Raw genomic sequence first — 20,977 nt, 5'->3', positions numbered from 1 at the left:
CAAATGTAACATCGCTTTTTAAGAAAGAAGGGAGAGAGAAAACAGGTAACTATAGACCAGTTAGCCTGATATCAATTATTGGGAAAGTGTTGGAATCCATTATTAAGGAAGTCTTAACAATGCACTTGGAAAATCATAGCATGATCAATCAAAGTCAGTGTGGTTTTTCAAAAGGGAAATTGTGTTTTATGAGGATGTAACTAGTAGGGTAGATAAAGGGAACCAGTAGATTATCTCACACTTGTATTTTCAAAAGACATTCGATATGTTGTCAAAGCCAAAGGTTAAAATAGACAAGAGCTCATGGAGTGGGGGGGTAATATACTAGCATGGATAGATGGTTAAAGACAGGGAGCAAAGAATAAAGAACTCTTACTAAGAACTGTACAGGGCTTTAGTGAGACAATACCTGGAGTACTACGTGCAGTTTTGGTCTCCATATTTAAGGAAGGATACAACCGAATTGGAGGCAATACAGCAACAATTCACTAGATTTGTACCTGGGGTGAGAGACTTAGTAAATTGGGCCTACATTCTCTGGAGTTTAGAAGAATGAGAGGTGATCTCATTCTTGACAGGTTAGACACAGAGAGGTGTTTCCAATTCAGTTGTATCCTTCCTTAAATATGGAGACCAAAACTGCACATAGTACTCCCAAGTATTGTCTCACTAAAGCCCTGTATAGTTGTTAGTAAGACTTCTTATTCCGATTCTCCAATCCCCTTGGAATAAAGGCCAGCATGCCATTGGCCTTCCTAAATGCTGGTCGTGCTGTACCTGCGGGCTAACTTTGTATTGTATTTCTGTACATCAACACTGACAAGTTCAAACTTTATAGAATCTAGAATATATGGGAAACAGTCTCAGGATAATGGGACGATCATTTAGGGCTGAGACCAGGAGAAATTACTTCACTCAAAGGGTTGTGAATTTTTGGAATTCTCGACCCAAAGGGGGTTTAGCTGCACCAATCTTGACTATATTTAAGGCTGGCATAGGCAGATATATGGTCTCTGAGGGGGAATAGACAAAAAAGTGGTGCTGAAACTCAAGATCAGCCATGATCATGTTGAGTGGCTCCGTATAGACGTATGATCTACTCCTGCTCCTATGTAATCCTGATTTACTAAGGAGTTGCAAAATGTCCACCCATACTACTGTCACCAGCAAGTTGGAGGCAGAGGAGGACTTAGATAAGGACTCACAGCAAACATCTATTTTACAGATTAGTCTGTTCGCTCAGCAAAGAGCGCACAATGGGAAACAGGACAAATCAGAAAATTTACATTTTTAAAATAGGGGTCACGCTTTTAGGACAGAAATGAGGAGAATTCTTTTCTCTCAGAGGGTTATTCGATTTTGGAACTCTCTGGCTCAGGTGGTGGTGGAGGTGGAGTCATTGAATATTTTTGAGGAGGTGGTACATAGATTCTTGTTAGGCAAGTAAATCAAAGGTTATCTGGGGTGGGAACTCAATATTCACTATTTATGTGGAAATGTGGAATTTGAAACACAAACAGATCAGCCGTGATCTTATTGAATGGTGAAGCAGACTCGAGGGGCCGAATGGCCCATTGCTAACCTACTCCAAACTGGTATGTTCGTATTAATATTTCTCTGTATATTTTTATATCTTGACTGCTTTGCAATGCTGCCTATCCCTGTGTGATTGGCAAACTTTCTATCCCATCATTTAATAAATAGTGAATATTGAGTTCCCAACACAAATCCTTGAAGGACGCCACTATTTGCATCCTGCCAATTAGAGTATCTAGTCTGTATCTTGCTGCTCAGTCCATTTCCTAAACAGGCCAATAACCTGCCTTCAATTCCACAAGTTTCAACTTTAGTTAAAAATCTCTTTATGAGGGACATCATCAAATGTCTTCCAGAGGTTCATAGAAATAACCTCTGTAGACATCCCCCTCCCCACTACAACTCCTCAAAAAATTCAAACAGCTTCATCAGACGTAACCAACCCTTCGTAAATCTATGCCTGCCCGCTCTGATTAGCTGCAAATTTTTAAGGTGCTTAGTTACTTTATCCTTAAGTATAGGCTATGATAATTTCTCAAATACAGATGTTAGGCCAACTAGTCACACAAAATGGCTGTCACATTTTCTACATTAATGACTACATTTCTGTGAGTACTTGAGGCAGTGAAAAACCCGAGAAAGGTTACTGCACAGAAAGGGGTCATTCAGCCCATCATGTCTGCACTGACTGCAAAAACTAGTCACCCAATATAATTCCACCTTCCAGCAACTGGTCCGTAGAACTTCAGGTGCGGATTTAGGGTACCCTTTAAGTGAGTTGAGGATTTCTGCTTCAACCACCAATCTAGGCAACGAATTCCAGACACCTACCACCTTCTGGTTGAGAAAGTTTTTTGATTTGATTTGATTTATTATTGGCACATGTATTAGCTTACAGTGAAAAGTATTGTTTCTTGCGCGCTACACAAAGCATACCGTACATAGAGAAGGAAAGGAAAGAATGCAGAATGTGTTACAGTCATAGCTAAGGTGTAGAGAAAGATCAACTTAATACGAGGTAGGTCCATTCAAAAGTCTGATGGCAGCAGGGAAGAAGCTGCTCTTGAGTCGGTTGATACGTATCCTTAGACTTTTGTATCTTTTTCCCGACGGAAGAAGGTGGAAGAGATTGTCGTCACATCAGTTCATCAGATTCTCTATCGCTATCCTGTACTCCGTCTCAACATTGTTTGAGATCTGATCCACTACGGTGGTATCATCAGCAAACTTGAAAATTGAGTTGGAGGGGAATTTGGCCACACAGTCATAGGTGCATAAGGAGTATAGTAAGAGGCTGAGATCACAGTCTTGTGGCGCAAAGGTGTTGACGATGATCTTGGAGGAGGTGTTGTTGCCTATTCTTACTGATTGCGGTCTGTGGGTTAGGAAGACTAGGATCCAGTCGTAGAGGGAGGAGGCAAGCCCCAAGCCATGGAGTTTGGAGATGGGTTTTGTAGGAATAATGGTGTTGAAGGCTGAGCTGTAGTCAATAAATAGGAGTCTGATATAGGTATCTTTGTTGTCTAGGTGTTCCAGAGTTGAGTGTAGGCCCAGGGAGATGGCATCTGCTGTGGACCTCTTGCGGTGGTAGGCAAATTGTAGAGAATCCAATCTGGGAGGCTGGAATTGATTTGTGCCATGACTAAGCACGTCATAATGATGGATATCGGAGCCACCGGACAATAATCATTAAGGCACGCTACCTGGCTTTTCTTTGGTACCGGGATAACGGTCATCTTCTTGAAGCAGATTGGGGCCTCAGATTGGTGTAAAGAGAGGTTAAAGATGTCTGCGAATACCCCCGCCAGCTGACCTGCGCGGGATCGGAGTTCTCATCCAAGTACCCCATCCAAGCCAGTTGCTTTCTGTGGGTTGACTTTCGTGAAGGCTGCCCTGACGTTTGTGATGGTAACCTCGGATCCAGGTTCACCCGAGGCTTCTGGGGTGGAAGGCGTGCTCTCGCTGACCTCTTGCTCAAAACGGGTATAGAATGCGTTGAGCTCATCAAGGAGGATTGCATTGCTGCCAGCGATTTTACCTGCGTTCATCTTGTAGCCTTAATTTTCCTAATATCCCCCCTAATCCTTCCACAAATTACCTTAAATCTGTGCCTGCTGATAATTGACTTCTCCACTAGGGGAAACAAGTCTTACCTGCCTACTCAACCTAGACTTCTCATAATTTTCTACACTTCACTTACTTAGGTCACCCCTTAGCCTTCTCTGTTCTAAGGAAAAAGAACTGGACACAAAATTCCAGCTGTGGCCCAACTAGGCATTTTATAAAGTTCCAGCATTACATCCCTGATTTTGTATTCTATACTTCGTCCAATGAAAGGAAGCTTTCTATTTGCTTTCTTTACCATCTTATCTAGCTTTCCTGTCACATTCAGGGGACCTATGGACATGTTCTGCAAAGCCTCTCACTTGCTCGCTCCTCCCAATATCCTCCCATTTTTGTGTATTCCATTGCTTTGTCTGCCCTCCCAAAGTGCATTGTCACTTTTTCGCCTAAACACTAAATAAATGCAAGTCTTTCTCTTTTAAGCAGTGTTTTACCCAGAAATAATGCAATAATCGCCAGCCTTTCAGGTACATAAGAAAGTAACCTGTACTGTGAATGCATTTGAAAGAATGGGGCAAATACCTCTGTATTTGTCCCATTCTTGCAGACTGCATTCACACTGCAGGGTTACATTTTTTCAATAATGCGTGATGAAATATCATTATTGATGCACGTTTGGAACTGCCTCCCTCTTCCATGGGCCTTCATCCCTTAAAAGTAGCAAACAGCTAAGCTAACTGGATAAAACCTTCTTCATTACCACCACAGAACTGAAGATTACAGACTGGAAGCAAAGACTATGTATAGAGACAAAGTGAATGCTGTGAATGTTGCAAATCTGTAAATAAATGGAAAAATACTGGAAATGTACAGACTCAAGGGGCTGAATGGCCTACTCCTACCTCTACCATTCACATTTTCTCTCTTTATCATTATAACTATGGTAATTTCATATCTGATCTTTCCTCCTAAACTCCAATACTTCATCCAACTTGATGCATTGATATCAACCAATTTGCTCTTTGCACCTCTCTCATCCTTAACATATTGAAAGCAAGAATGCATCGACTCCGATTTTTAAATTTATTCTCATGACAAAAAACATTGGATCTCCTCACTTCCCCCAGAACCTCAACAAAGAACAAAGAAAATTACAGCACAGGAACAGACCCTTCGGCCCTCCAAGCCTGCACCGACCATGCTGCCCGACTGAACTAAAACCCCCTACTCTTCCTGGGACCATATCCCTCTATTCCCATCCTATTCATGTGTTTGTCCAGACGCCCCTTAAAACTCACTATCGTATCTGCTTCCACTACATCCCCCGACAGCGAGTTCCAGGCACCCACCACCCTCTGTGTAAAAAAACCTGCCTCATACATCTCCTTTAAACCTTGCCCCTTGCACCTTAAAGCTATGCCCCCTAATAATTGACTCTTCCACCCTGGGAAAAAGCTTCTTGCCTTCCACATATTTTTTTTTAAAATTACTAGCTTGATTTATCTTTTTTTCCGAATCTTGTTAAGCGACTGGCAATGGTCTCACAATATTTTAAAAATGCAGCATTTTTATTTGGGAATTCCAAATGTATAGATCGGTTAAACAAAACTCTATGGACTTTTATCTCATGCAACAAGGATTATCTACCACTAGTATCCTCCAGTGGTAGTAATGATGTACTGCAAGGACTTTAACTCAAATCACCCAACTGTGAACAGTAGAGAAAACTTCCGATTGGATCTTTAACCCCCCCAAATCAAAATATATATTATGCACACATCTTATTTGATATCGTTCCCTCACTTCGCTAATGTTTAAAATAGACGGAGGCTTTAATGATTTTAATTGATTTAATCCCAAGATTACAACAGTGACACGTCAAAAGGTACGTAATTGGCTGAGTTCATGAAAGACAGTACAGATTTGCAAGTTCTTTCTTTCATTTAGCAAGGAGCTACTCACTTTACTTTTCATTAATTTATTATCCTGACTCAAATTGAAGTAAAGGTATCCACTGCTTTAAACGTGACTACCATGCATAAAAAAAGTCAAAGGGACCATGTACTCCAGATAAACTAGAGGGATGATTGACTGATAAGTTTTGGTACAGCATGTATGGCTGCTGCAGTAGAGCTCAGGTTGTTTATTGTGGCAGGATGCTGAAGTTTTATTGGCCAAATCTAAAATAGGAGAATTCTCCTTAACTCAGTATAAAAGCTCATTTAAACATTCTCTCAGCTCTGACGAAGGGTCATCCAGATTCGAGACGTTGGCTCTATTCTCTCTCCACAGATGCTGTCAGACTTGCTGAGATTTTCCAGCATTTTCTGTTTTTGTTCCCTCAACATTAACAATCCTACCTAATCACTGATGGTCATTTTTCTGCTTTACTGAATCCTGCTGGCAATGTATATTGCATTGCAACTCTTCCTTCTTCCGTATGAACCTTTAAACAGAGACCCTATCTGCCCTTGGAGATAAAGATTCTGGGGCGTCCCCCCTCGCTTTCCTGGACAATATTTATTCCTCAGCCAACATAGCCAAAACAGATTAACTGGTTAATACCTCACTGCTGTTGGTGGGAGTTTGCTGTGTGTAAATTGTCTACCAAAGTTCCTACATTACAACAGTGACCACAACTCAAAAGTACTTCGTGGGCTGCAAAGCACTTTGGGATGACCCGAGGCTATAAAAATGGAACTGCCTCATGTGAGATTAGAAACTCAATTACTCCAGTGGTTCAACTCATTCCCTCTCACCCCCTTCATTGTGATAGCAGATACAGATTTTAAAATCAAAGCCTAAATTCATACCTGCAATCAAAGAGGGTTCTACTGGGTGGAATGCCAGGCACATGACAGCACTAGAAACATCAATTACAGTATTTGGTCGCATTGGGTTCAAGCCTCTCCGATCCAGATTCCAGGAACACACATAGGATTTTTCTGTGCTCCAGTCGCCATCCTCCAGCCTGAAATCAAATTTGGTAAGAATCATTACTAATTACTGTGCACGCACTAAAACAAACTTTTATACTGAAAAGTAGAGCACAGGGCCCCTTCAGTCAAACACTATTCCATTTGATGGAATGATTTAGTGGCAACTAGTGATTTTGATTCACCAAGGCTGCAACTCAACAAGTAAGAAAAATGATCAACGAAATTGTATATGTTATTGATTTGTTAGTCAGAGGCTATCAGGAAGCATATGCACGTCTGCAGAGGATGCTTGTGATACGACAGAATTCACTGCTTTTGTTCCAAATATCAACTCCAGAAGAAAATCCACAAAAAATAATCATCCAGCAAATGTGTCCACTTTGGCCCAGCAGCTTTGGAAGGTACAGGGCCGGTACAAAGTAGATATCATGCTCGCAGTGACATAATACAACACCTAAACTGAGTGGACTAAATAGTATGACAGATGAAGGCCAACACTATTGCCAGTGTAATGTATACAATATTTTGAAGTATTTCTTGCTATTGTAAGGTGATAGAATCTATCAAAAACAACTGAAACTTTAAAGTATTTTAATCCCTTGTCATTTTGCAACTAGCATTGAATGAAACACAAATGCTTAGTCATATAGTACATTTTCAGATCTTCAGCATAGAGTTTCACAGCCAACAAATTATGTGTGCTCACTATCATAAAGAAAACAGAGTGGCCAATTTGTACACAGCAGCAAGATAAATGACCAACTAATCATTTAATGATGTTAGTTGAAGCATGTGCGTCAGCCAGGTCACTAGGAGGCAATCCACTCCTTTTCCCCAAATATTGCAACAGGATCTTTTACACCCACCTGAACAGGCAGACAGACAGTTAAATGTTTCATTTGATACAGCAGCTCTGACAATGCTGCATTCTCTCAGAGCTGCACTTGGGAGTCAACCTGAACTACATTCTCACATTCTTCAGGGAACCTTGAGCCCAAAACCAACAGATTCAAAGATGATCCACTGGGAATGAATCAGACCACACAGTAGGAAAGCAATTGTGCACTGTGACTCTGTCCTCAATGCCACTCACTAACAAATAGCAACTCCTAGAAGAGAGTGCAAGGAACAAACTAAGCAGGCAAAAGCATCCTTCTGACACTGCTTCAAGAGGCGTTCCTCCAACATCTGTACAAACATCACTCCCTCAAAATCAGACTGGTTATTCATCTCATTATTTGAGAGATGCAAATTGGTGCTGTGTTTTCCCACAAAACAAGAAACAACATTTCAAAAGCAATTTGCTAGACCATGTATGGTTGCGGAGGCATTTACTAATATGCGTTTCAGGTAGTGCAAATCTCAGATGAAAATCCAATTTAGTAAATAATCTGCAATTTAATTTGTCGTAACAAATTAAAAGCACAGAGAGGCCGGTAATGCTGCAAGGATGTAGAAGCACTGAATTCTAGTGTATCCCTGTTGCATTGAACTATAAAGCAGTCAGCTTACTTAAATGACTTTCCAATGTCCAAAGCACACAAATGATTAGTGAACATCTTATTTCGAGCCAGCAGCTTACATCCTTTAAAGGGAAACAGGCTCCAAACTTAAAAGTGACAGTGGCATGGTACAGAAGAACAGTACTGTGCCAAGGTGCTGCTTTGGAAGTACCAATGGAGGAGGTACTACCGAAAATGGTGGATCTGTTTTGCTGCAAACTAGCAACGCACAAATTTAGAAACACAGGATGATGATCTTCACACAAAAAAATGATCATAGTAAGAAGCGTGGAGGCAAAAACTCAGGGGTTATCTCAGAAACAATATAATGAAATAGGGTGTCCCTGGATGGATGTGTCAAACAGCCTCTCTCATTCAGTAATTCTCCTGCGATTATTTGTCACAATGCTGTGTACAAGTAGGCTGTGACAAGTGACTACACTTTAAAGATAATGCCTAAGTTGCGAAGTGCTAATAAGGTGCTACAGAAAAATATTTTTAAATTTTATTTTAATGTTATGTTCTACTAACCTATGTTTTAAAATAATCCTTGTAGATCTTGGATGATAGAGATAATAAAAATGAGTGTTAGCTTTCCGTAAGTTGATTCCAATAGGATAACTCAAGGGTTTGGGTCAATATATATGTAACTGATTAAAACAAATTCAACTTTATAAATCCCATTTAATTTAGTAACATGGGGCAGCATTTTCCCCATGGGTTTATGGACCCCAATGTCAGGGTCAAATGGAGGTTAGAAGTTCATACTGCATTGGGAACAGGCTGTGATTTTCCCAAACTGGCCAATTAATAGCTAGAGGGCAGACTCGTCATCCAATTAATGATAACGGGCAAGTTCTCTAAACTGGAGGGCCAACAAGAGAAAACTAGTGTATTTTCGGGTAAGAGAGAGGGTGCCCCAAGTTGGAGGTGCCTTCTCTTCAACTCGTCCCCGTCGAGAGCTATAAGTCCTCCCAGGGTGTCAGAGTCACTCATTTCTTGGTCATTCATTCTGTATTTGTCACGGAAAAGAAGTGTGCCTGATGTATGTACATGAATCTCACAATTCCCTGCAATTACCATGAAGCAAGTTCAGGATTTTATTTAATGAGCTGTCATGTGTTCCAACCATCTCACCACATGTTCACTGTAGACAAAAAACAAGGGCCCTGCTTCCTCCTGCCAGTACCTTAAGACTCACACTATCCAAGATTGCTAGTTGTCAATCCACTTTAATTCTCTCAAACCACTCCAGAAAATGGGATCAAAACCGATCCGAACTGATCACAGAATCCAATTAAATTACAAAATGTAAAATTTAGAAAAGAGCACAGCAGCACAAACATTTTGTAGAAACCACAACAGTACACAACTTAGGGCGCAATCTTACCGGCTATTCATGCCAGGCTCCCGTTGCAGCAAGATCGGAGAATTCAGCGCCAAGCCAAATCTGAGTTCACCGCAGCAGGATAGGAAAATCCCGCCAGAGTGAATGGTGGTAACATTCCAGCCTTAAGCTTTTAAAACCATACTTTGTAATCACTGCAATTAGGAGCAGAGAATTTCTTGAACTAACTGTCAATAACAGACTTTGACATTCCATTTTGATGCAGGCCCACCATGGATGATCCTGGTTCCCATATATTTTTGTCAGACTGTCAGTTTTTCTCACTCATTTCCCACAACACAGGTTTAAATGATCCATTTGAGCAAACTGGAAATTACCTAATATTTCCTCAGACAGTCCTATTTCTGATTTGAATAAATACACAAGTGTTGGTCTCCAACAACATTTTCCTAATTTAATTAACACACTCAGGCTCAAGCCTATTTCCTACAAGTTAGACATACAACCGTCTCAGACCTTGGTCTTAGAAGTATACAGGACAATAAATTCATATATAATATATATTTATGCACCAAGTTAGTTCTGCTTCTATCCGTCATGACTGGGGTGGGAGGAATGTGCAGTTGATCTCGCTTCACTATTCCACAGGTCGACCCATTAGTTTAAATCACTGACCAAATTGGCCAATTATTTACCATAACTGCTGTCAGACCCAGAAAGAAAGAGACTTTAAACTCAATGACTGATTTATTATAAAACAAAGCCTATTTTTAAAAACAAGTTACAAGAACTGAAACACCATAATTGTATTCTGGAAGTATAACTATCTATCCCTTTTTAAAAATATCCCAGCACATACATGTGTGAGCACATACACACACACAAAAGGAGAAACATACAGGATCTCTGCAGAGACAGACTTTGGAGACTGAGCTTTATAAAATAAAGTTCACAGCATTTTGATGCTGTTGATCTGGAGCTCCCTCATGTGAAAACCTCGACTGGTCCCAGTAGATGTCTGGAAGCTCTCACCAATGGAGCTTTGATGTAGAGGAGAATAAATATAGAGCTGGATCAATTCTTCTTGTCTCAGCTTTTCAAGTTTCCAAATGCAGAGAGGTTATACGCATTTAAGAAATCTATGGCTGCAAGTTGAAAACCACACACACAACTTCAGGCAAGGCAGAAAGACATCGAGTTTGGGCAGCCTTCCTTCTTAGCTTAAACCTCAAAACACACTGATTTCAAAAACAACAGATCCAAAACTTAAAGCTTCTCTCTGTTATGTGATTTCCAGTAAATCACTAGCCTATGCCAGTTTATCCTCATCAATTAAAGTGATTGCAGTTCAAAACAAACAAACACACTTCCTGCTCAAGTACCATGCTTGCTGTAAGAAGACAGAGGGTGGTGGTTGATGGGAAATGTTCATCCTGGAGTTCAGTTACTAGTGGTGTACTGCAAGGATCTGTTTTGGGGCCACTGCTGTTTGTCATTTTTATAAATGACCTGGATGTGGGCGTAGAAGGATGGGTTAGTAAATTTGCGGATGACACTAAAGTCGGTGGAGTTGTGGACAGTGCGGAAAGATGTTGCAGGTTACAGAGGGACATAGATAAGCTGCAGAGCTGGGCTGAGAGGTGGCAAATGGAGTTTAATGCGGAAAAGTGTGAGGTGATTCACTTTGGAAGGAGTAACAGGAATACAGAGTACTCGGCTAATGGTAAGACACTTGGTAGTGTGGATGAGCAGAGAGATCTCGGTGTCCATGTGCATAGATCCCTGAAAGTTGGCACCCAGGTTGATAGGGTTGTTAAGAAGGCGTACGGTGTGTTAGCTTTTATTGGTAGAGGGATTGAGTTTCAGAGCCATGAGGTCATGTTGCAGCTGTACAAAACTCTGGTGCAGCCGCACTTGGAGTATTGCGTACAGTTCTGGTCGCCGCATTATAGGAAGGATGTGCAAGCATTGGAAAGGGTGCAGAGGGGATTTACCAGGATGTTCCCTGGTATGGTGGGAAGGTCTTATGAGGAAAGGCTGAGGGACTTGAGGCTGTTTTCGTTACAGAGAAGGTTAAGAAGTGACTTAATAGAGGCATACAAGATGATCAGAGGATTAGATAGGGTGGACAGTGAGAGCCTTTTTCCTCGGATGGTGATAGCTAGCACGAGGGGACATAGCTTTAAATTGAGGGGTGATAGATATAGGACAGATGTCAGAGGTAGGTTCTTTACTCAGAGAGTAGTAAGGGCGTGGAATGCCCTGCCTGCAACAGTAGTGGACTCGCCAACATTAAGGGCATTTAAATGGTCATTGGATAAACATATGGATGATATTGGAATAGTGTAGGTTAGATGGGCTTTAGATTCGTTTCACAGGTTGGCGCAACATCGAGGGCCGAAGGGCCTGTACTGCACTGTAATGTTCTATGTTCTATGCTGTCAGGTGATTTCTTGGAAAAAGGCAGATTTGTGCCCAATCCAAAGGTGAACTTGAGGCCCTTCTTTAAAACAACTGCAGGTCAGTATCCAATTGTCCAAATAATGCAATGTTTTGCCAAATTTTAAAAGAAAATATTTTTCCAACACCAGCTTTGCTTAGAAATAACATGGAATTTATCACAGTAGCTCTGGTGTGAACTGAATGTCTAGCAACAATAGTCTAAATCATAGAAACTAGAAGCAGGAGGAGGCCATTCAGCCCTTTGAGCTTGCGCCACCATCCATTTTGATCATAGCTGATCATCGAATTCAATATCCTGATCCCCTTCCCCCCCCATATTCCTTGATACCTTTAGCCCCAAGAGCTATGTCTAATTTCTTCTTGAAATCAGACAACATTTTGGCCTCAACTATATTCTGTGGTAATGAATTCCACACATTCACCACCCTCTGGGTGAAGAAATTTCTCCTCACCTCAGTTCTAAAAGGTTTACCCCTTATCCTCAAACTATGACCCCTAGTTCTGCACTCCCCCACCATTGGGAACATTCTTTCTGAATCTACCCTCTCTAACCCTGTTAGAATTTTATAAGTTTCTATGAGACCCCCTCTCATTCTTCTAAACTTCAGTGAATTTAATCCTAACTGACTTAGTCACTCCTCATATGACAGACCTGCCATCCCAGGAATCAGCCTGGTAAACCTTCGCTGTACTCCCTCTATAGCAAGGACATCCTTCCTCAGATAAGGAGATCAAAACTGCACACAATACTCCAGGTGTGGCCTCACCAATGCACTATACAATTGCAGCAAAACATCCCTATCCCTATACTCAAATCCTCTCGCTATGAAGGCCAATATACCATTTGCCTTCTTTACTCTCTGTTGTACCTGCGCGCTTACTTTCAGCAACTGATGCACGAGGACACCAAGGTCTTGCTGAGTATCCACCTCTCTCAATTTACACCCATTCAAATAATAATCTGTCTTCCTATTATTGCTACCAAAGTGGATAATCTTACATTTATCGATATGAATGCCTCTGCTTAATACTTTGCCATAGCAATATTGCTGGAATTGTAAGTTCAACCACATGGGGAATTACATTTATGACCATTCCCTGATCAGAGACAGAAGCTGAAGGTTTCCTTCCGATTCTGTTAAGACTCAATGTTACATCTGGAAAGGCAAGCATGTCATACTATCAGTAATAAATAGAGAGGATGATATTGATTATTTGTAGTTACTTTACCTGCCGTATGCACATGCAATGACAGAGCCAGTCACATTCCAGGACACGCCAGTAACATGCAGATGTCGCTTCTGAGCTTCTGGATAATGCAGCGTGTGCAAACACGAAACCTACAGCAGTATTTAAACAATGAAAGTTATTAAACAATTATATAGGAGTCAGCCACATTCTTATTTTAGTCAGCAAAATTAATCTCAAGATCAAAGCTGTAGAATCACAATTATTGGTTTGTGAAATTATAGGATTCAACCACAGGAGATCACTATTTAATATGATGGACATGGGACACTCCTGTCTATCATTCAACTCTCTATCCACATTGCTATGTTCCCTGTTGAACTAAACACTCATTTGTTTTTCTACTAAGCCTTTTGCAAGGCATCTTATTGAATCCATACCAGTTACATTTGCATATTTCCAGGCAACTCTTCAAAAGACTCATCAAATCCGTCAAGCTATGACTATAAATAAAAGTCTTTGTTGACCATTTTAGATTTTCAAAAATCAAAGCCAAAATATTTAATATAGCACCCGTACCTTCAGGAGCACCGCTGATTTGCTCTGATCCCCCCAACACTACATTAGGTTCTCTCCATCACCCGCGAGTGGTCTATACCTGCTCTTTATTGTTCTTTTAATTTTTATATAGCTACACTTCAGCCACTGTTCGGCCTCTGGATTAAGTTCATCAAATGAAAATACAACGTTTCCACCTCTGCAAGCTCAAGTAAATTTAATCAACTGGATGCTAAAATTCAGTATATTAAATAATTTGTTACCATGCTAAGTTACAATAGAAACATCATCTTGTGGCTTTTCCTCTAACAACATACGATTATAGTTTTATACTTTACATCTATTTAACCAAAGTCCATGGCTCTGGCAAGCAGCTGTTGATATCTGGGATTCCATCAATTTCTTAATCAGAATGTGTCGATGTTTTTGGTGGAAATGAGTGAAGAGAGTTACTTGTGTGCAATTCATCTGCCAAACCCAAGCAATATTTCCACTGCGTGGAAGCAGACATTCTTTCAAACCCCTCATAATTCTGTACATCTCTATTAAAAGTCCTCTTGGATCGTCTCTGCTCCATATGGAACAATCTCAGTTTCTCTAGTTTCCCCACATTACTAAAGTGCCTCATCCTTGGTATCAATTCTGCTAAACCTCCTTTACACCCTCCTTAAAGCCTTGACATCCTGTGTGTGCTTAGAACGGGACATAATACTTCATCGAAGGCCTAACCAGGGATTTGGAAACAACTTTTACCTGAACTTTCATAGCTAAATCTGTTCTTTGAAAAAACACTTCATTGCTGCAAAAAACAAAGTACCACAATTTTAATGCACACATACACTACTGATGAAAAAAATCCCACACCCTCCACGATGCCCTTTAGTGGAATTTTGTGGTACGTACAGCTCAAATTATTGGTTCCTGGGCTTGTAGAGTATAGGAAAAAACTCCCGTTTATATAACGCATTTCGCATTCCCATTGCTTTCTCCTCAGTGTCCTTATAAATAATAAACCCTCAACAAGGATTTTTAAAATATAGATAATCTGGTCATTACCATATTCCTGGCTATGGGATCTTGCTGTGTACACCTTTACTGTCACATTTCCTACATTACAACAATAACTACACTTTTAAAAGTAATTCACTGGCTGGAAAGCACTTTGAGACACCCAGAGTTATGAAAAGCACTATCAAATGTGAACTTTCTTTTTAAATAAACTTGTTAAAAACGCAGGACCCCAAACTGCCAGAACTTGCTTTACGATTTACAAGGCTAAATAGAATAGGCATAATGAAGCTCAGGCACAAATGAAGAAAGCATTGAACACTTTATGGATGAAATCTATTATCTAATCCAAAGTCAACATAAATGACGGGCATACTGACGAAAGGACACTTGCATTGTTTTGCACAAACTGTTGCACTGGGTAATGGAGTGGTGCCTCAGTCAAATAGCTTACAGGGAGTTCAAACATATTCCAAATTGCTCTGGGCTTTCTTTGGAACTGCCAAAAATAAAAACAGCTCATAGAAATACACTGAAAAACCAAATACATAGTGCTATTTTGACAGATTTGGCAGAGAGCATTGCATGAGCCATTGAAATCTTGGAGGCATATCAACATGGGACAAAAAACATTTTTTGGACGGGTGGGGGAAGTGTTTCTAATGTTACAAGGAACACAATTATTCATAAATTGTTTTTATAAAGTTCATAATAGGCTGAGCAGAAAAACCATAGTACAATATTGTATCTGCACAGACCTGCACCTTGCTATTATGTAGACAAATATAGCAGCTAATCTTCATACAAACAGAAAGACCCCATGAGCAGAAACAGAGACAAATTTCCAACTGACCTGTTGTTGGTAGAGGGTGAAATGTTGCCTCGGACACTGGGTGTTCGTGGTTTTAGGATGTGGAAGTGATACAGAGGAGAAATTAGGGTGTGCCAGAACTGTGGATAGAATTTGTGGTTTGACTCGCTAGTATATTCCTGGTGTCTGCCAGTAATAGTGAGTGGGAAAGGAAACAGGATAGATTATATTTGAGGTGAGGAGTTTAAGGTCTGGCAGCAAATATTTGCCAGTTTCCAAGTTATTGCAAAGCAATAAATTAGGATATGTCTACTTTTATTTAGATTACACTTCTGTGAAGTGCAGTGGAATTTTTCCTATGTTAAAGATATTATACAAATGCAAATATTCATAATTGTTGAAAGAATTTTGCAAATGAATCACAGAATTGATATGGCGCAGAAGACGGCCTTTCAGCCCATCATGCCTGCGTCAGTTCCCCACATGAACATTATGGCTTAGTGCCATTTGCCTGCCATTACCCCCTACCCCTCCACATTGTTCCTAATCATCTAATGGCCTCTTGAATGCCTCGATTGAACCTGCCTCCACCACACTTCCAGGAAGTGCATTTCAGACTAGAATACTACATAGCTTCAATCTCCTTTACATAGGATGTGGACATCATTGGCTAGGGCAGCATTTGTTGCCCATCCCTAATTGTCGTTGAGAAGGTGGTGGTGAGCTGCCTTCTTGAACCCAAGTCAAGATTGTGCGTGGCTTGGAGGTGATCGTGTTCCTATGCCTTGTCCTTCTAGGCAGTAGAGGTTATGGATTTGAAAGGTGCTGTCAAAAGAGCCTTGGTGAGTTGCTGCAGTGTGTCTTGCATATGGTATACACTGCAGCCTCTGTGTCAGTGGGGAGGAAGTGAATGTTTAAGGTGGTGGATAAAGTGCCAATAAAGCAGGCTGCTTGGACTTCTTAAGTGCTATTGGGGCTGCTCTCATCCAGACAAGTAGAGAATATACCACACTGCTGACTTATGCCTTGTAGACAGTAGATAGGATTTAGAGAGTCAGGTGGGGAGTTACTTGCAGAATTCCCAGCCCCTGACCTGCTCTCGTAGCCATAGCATTTGTATGGTTGGTCCAGTTCAGTTTCTGGACAATGGTAAGTCCCACTTACCACTTGCTGATAGAGGAGAATTCAGCAACAGTAATGCCATTGAATGTCAGGAAGGTGGTCAAATTCTCTCTGTTGAAGGCATTCCACAACACTTGTGTGGCATGAAAGTTACTTGCTACTTATCAGCCCAAGCCTGAATGTTGCATAGGCCTTGCTGCACTAGGTTGATTCCTGAGTTGAGCAGGTTGGCTTATGAGGAAAGACTAAGTAGACTGGGGCTGGGGGGCTGGGGGGGCAGATAATATAGAAGGGAGTAGATAATATAGAAGCAGGAAGGTTGTTTCCACTGGCTGGTGAAACCAGAAGTAGGGGACATAGCCTCAAAATAAGGGGCGCAGATTTAAGACTGAGTTGAGGAGGAACTTCTTCAACGGGTTGTGAATCTGTGGAATTCCCTGCCCAGTGAAGCAGTTGAGGCTACCTCGTTGAATGTTTTTAAGGCAAAGAGAGATGAATTTTTAAACAGTAAAGGAATTAATGGTTATGGTGAACAGGCGGGTAAGTGGGGCTGAGTCCACGAAAAGATCAGCCACAATCTTATTGAATGGCAGTACAGGCTCGAGGGACAGGCCTACTCCTGCTTCTAGTTCTTATAAGGGACTGCATGAACTGCTTGAGAATCTGAGGAGTTGTGAATGGCACTGAACATTGTGCTATCATCAGTGAACATCCCCACTTCTGATTTTATGATGGAGGAATGGTGATGACATTACCACTATACCATCGCCTCCCTCAAATATACAGATTCAGTATATCTATTCATAAACACATAGCTGGAATAATAAAAATGTATCTTTACTCTCAATTAACAATATTCAGTCAATCTTTTGACCCCTTGGGAAGTCAGTGGACAGGAATGGAGCGGACTCTGTCAAAGACTGGCTGGGTGGTTAACAGTGAGGTTGAGTGTCTTGGGTTACAGGAAGATATAGACGAGATGGTCAAATGGTCAGATAAATGGCAGATGGAATTTAACCCTGAAAAGTGTGAGGTGATGCACTTTGAAAGGAGTAATTTGACAAGGAAGTATACTATGAAAGGTCTGACACTGGGAAGTTCCGAAGAACAAAGGGACCTTGGCGTGTTTGTCCATAGGTCTCTGAAGGCGGAAAGGCAGGTAAATAGGGTGGTGAAAAAGGCACATGGCACACTCGCCTTTATCAATCGGGGTATAGATTACAAAAGCAGAGACGTCATGATGGAGTTGTATAGAACTTTGGTGAGGCCACAGCTGGAGCACTGTGTGCAGTTCTGGTTGCCACATTATAGGAAGGACGTGAACACACTGGAGGGGGTGCAGAGGAGATTCACCAGGATGCTGTCTGGGATGGAACATTTAAGTTATGAAGAGAGGTTGGATAGGCTTGGGTTGTTTTCGTTGGAGCAGAGAAGACTGAGGGGCGACCTGATTGAGGTGTTCAAAATTATGAGGGGCATGGACAGGGTAGATAGGAATCAGCTGTTCCCCTTAGTTGAAGGGTCAGTTACGAGGGGACACAAGTTAAAAGTGAGGGGTGGGAGGTTTAGGGGCTTTTGAGAAAAAACGTTTTTTACTCAGAGGGTGGTGACGGTGTGGAATGCACTGCTTGGGAGGGTGGTGGAGGCGGTATGCCTCACATCCTTTAAAAAGTACCTGGATGAGTACTTGGCACGTCATAACATTCAAGGCTATGGGCCAAGTGCTGGCAAGTGGGATTAGGTGAGTAGGTCAGGGCATTTCATGCATCGGTGCAGACTTGATGGGCCGAAGGGCCTCTTCTGCACTATTATTCTGTGATTCTGTGAATGACAAGACTTTGAGAAATAGAATTCAGAAAGTATTTACTGTGAAAAGACATTCTGTCGAAGCGTTTTGTCATATATTCAAAAAGACACTTAAACACAGCAACTGTTTCATCCACATATCTGAAATATACACGGGGTAGGAGGTTAAGTGTCATTCCATCAAAGATACATTTCTCATGTTATAGGGGTTGCCAACAAAGAGGTTTGCACGAGCTGGGCCGAGATTTAAATCCACAGCAGCATGTAATACTTTCCTTGCATGTCTTCATGATCTCCATCCTGCACTCAAATTCACCTTTGAAATGGAGCAGTTAAATGAACTTCCTTTCTTTCACGTATCGGTTGAGAAATCTGCTAGTTGGTTCTCAACCTCAATATATCACAAGCCTACCTTCACTGGTCAATACACCCATTGAGATTCTTACAGTTCCACCTGCTAAAAGATTGGTCTTATCGGCAACCTTGTAAATAGGTCCGAGCCATTTGCTCACCATACAGGCTTGATGCTGAAATAACATGCATCAAAGACATCTTGCAGGATAATGGATCTCCTGATCAAATCATCCCACTCTGTGTGTCACGGAAACTCATGAATGGGCCTAAAGTTGTCACTTTTAGTTTGGAAAAGTGCCCAGGCTATCTCAGACTTCCCCAGAAGGGGAAGTAACTCAACAATTTGAGGTGAAGCTAGCCGTTTCATGCTGCTACTATGCAGTAGCAGCGAATAGCATTTGCCATGAAGATGCTGCTGTCCAATCATAGAAGAAATCATAGAAACCCTACAGTACAGAAAGAGGCCATTCGGCCCATCGAGTCTGCACCGACCACAATCCCACCCAGGCTCTACACCCATATCCTACCTGCTAATCCCTCTAATCTACACATCCCAGGACACTAAGGGGCAATTTTAGCATGGCCAATCAACCTAACCCACACATCTTTGGACTGTGGGAAGAAACCGGAGCACCCGGAGGAAACCCACGCAGACACGAGGAGAATGTGCAAACTCCACACAGACAGTGACCCAAGCGGGAATCGAACCCAGGTCCCTGGAGCTGTGAAGCAGCAGTGCTAACCACTGTGCTACCGTGCCGCCCCACAAAGACATACTGCCTGTCATACAAATGAGTAAGGTGGTAGATGAATTTCAATGCCAATGTGATGCCAGGTATGTAGGCTATACATCCCAAAGACTGGTGGGATCATATCAAACAATATGCCCCTTCCACTGTTCGCAAAATACGAAATACAGACCATATTCGACCAGCCCATGCTTGCAAAACCCAAAACAACGTCCAATATTAGATTCCACAACATTTGCTAAAAATATGTTGACAACCAATTTAAAATTGTCAGTTGGGTTCGCAGTATGGTGCATTTGCATGTGCAGGAAGCTCTATTAATACACAGGATCCTGTTCTTCAGACAGAACAGGTACACACACTGCATGTGTTTCAGCTAAATTCACTGGCTCATTCCACAGGACAATGCCTTGGTCAATGTGAGTCAAGATGCCAGGTGTAAATTTCAAACAATGCTTGGCAGTTAACTGTCAGTCACCATCAACTGGTGCATTCTCCTTGGCAATGCCTCTACAAATCGCAGAGTCCACTTACTAACTGATCAGCACTCTCTTTCCATACAGTATAAAATTGTTTTCCCTGACATTGGTATTCTTGTGATAGGATTAATGAAAAGTTTTGACAAAGTATGTTTTTTAAAGCAATACTCAAGTTCTGTACCACCAAACAACTAAAAGTATTTACCATAACAATTCACATAGCACCTTTAATGTGATGAAACTCCCCAAGGCATTTTTACTGGAACATTCCAAAGTATAAAACAAAGCCACATAAGGGGTCAGATGACCAAATGCCAGGTCAAACAGGTAGATTTTAAGAAGTGTCTTAAAGGAGTAAAGTGAGGTACAGAGATGAAGGGGAAAATTCTAGATCTTGGGGCTTCAGGAGCTGAAGAATTTGCCACTAATGGTGAAGCAGTTATAAATTGGAGTGCACAAGAGGCCAGAATTAGAGGAGCACAAATACCTCAAGAGGGTTTGTGGGGTTGAAGAAGATTACAGAAATAAGAAATAAGGCCATGGAGGAATCAGAAAACAAGCATGAGAATTTAAAAATCAAGACTTTGCCTGACTGGGAGTCCAGTTAGGTTAGCAAGCGCGGGGGTGATAGGGGAATGTGATTTGCAGACAAGGGGAGCATTAATATTTTCTCCAGCCCAACAAGCTCCTGGTCACCTTCCCCATCACCTCAACTCCAAACCACTCCCTCCACCATCTTTCTCTCACTGTTCTACGCTCCTTGGCACAATAGCCAATTTCCACAAGACGTTTGAGGAACCCACACAGTTAAATTCTGGGTTTTGTTTATTATGTTTCAACAGTGACTACACTGCAAATTCTTGGGGCTCAGTTGGCTGGACTGTTGGTTTGTGATGCAGAGTGACGCCCGCCAACAACACAGATTCAATTCCTGTACTAGCCAAGGTTATTCATGAAGGCCCACCTTCTCAACCTTGTCCCTCGCTTGAGGTGTGGTGATCCTCAGGTTAAATCACCACCAGTCAGCTCTCCCCCTCAAAGACGAGCCTC

General features: G+C 41.5%; 1 protein-coding gene across 2 annotated transcripts in view; it reads right to left on the bottom strand.

Annotated features, from left to right (window-relative positions):
* dync2i2 (dynein 2 intermediate chain 2) overlaps positions 1-20,977 on the bottom strand; it is a 62,826-nt gene that overhangs the window by 39,651 nt on the left and 2,198 nt on the right. For both annotated transcript variants that reach the window (XR_013499324.1, XM_078226222.1), the window contains exons 2-3: positions 13,083-13,192; positions 6,414-6,571 (exon numbers count right to left, since the gene is read on the bottom strand). Coding sequence is in view for 1 of the 2 variants with exons in the window: in XM_078226222.1 (XP_078082348.1) it covers positions 6,414-6,571; positions 13,083-13,192 (268 nt within the window). In the remaining variant the exon portion in view is untranslated. The remainder of the gene's footprint in view (positions 1-6,413; positions 6,572-13,082; positions 13,193-20,977) is intronic.

This window comes from Mustelus asterias, chromosome 13 (assembly GCF_964213995.1).
Source record: "Mustelus asterias chromosome 13, sMusAst1.hap1.1, whole genome shotgun sequence".
In the NCBI taxonomy this organism is placed as follows: domain Eukaryota; kingdom Metazoa; phylum Chordata; class Chondrichthyes; order Carcharhiniformes; family Triakidae; genus Mustelus; species Mustelus asterias.
Note: the sequence above shows the minus strand (reverse complement) of the source record. Positions and strands in the feature narration are given on the sequence as shown.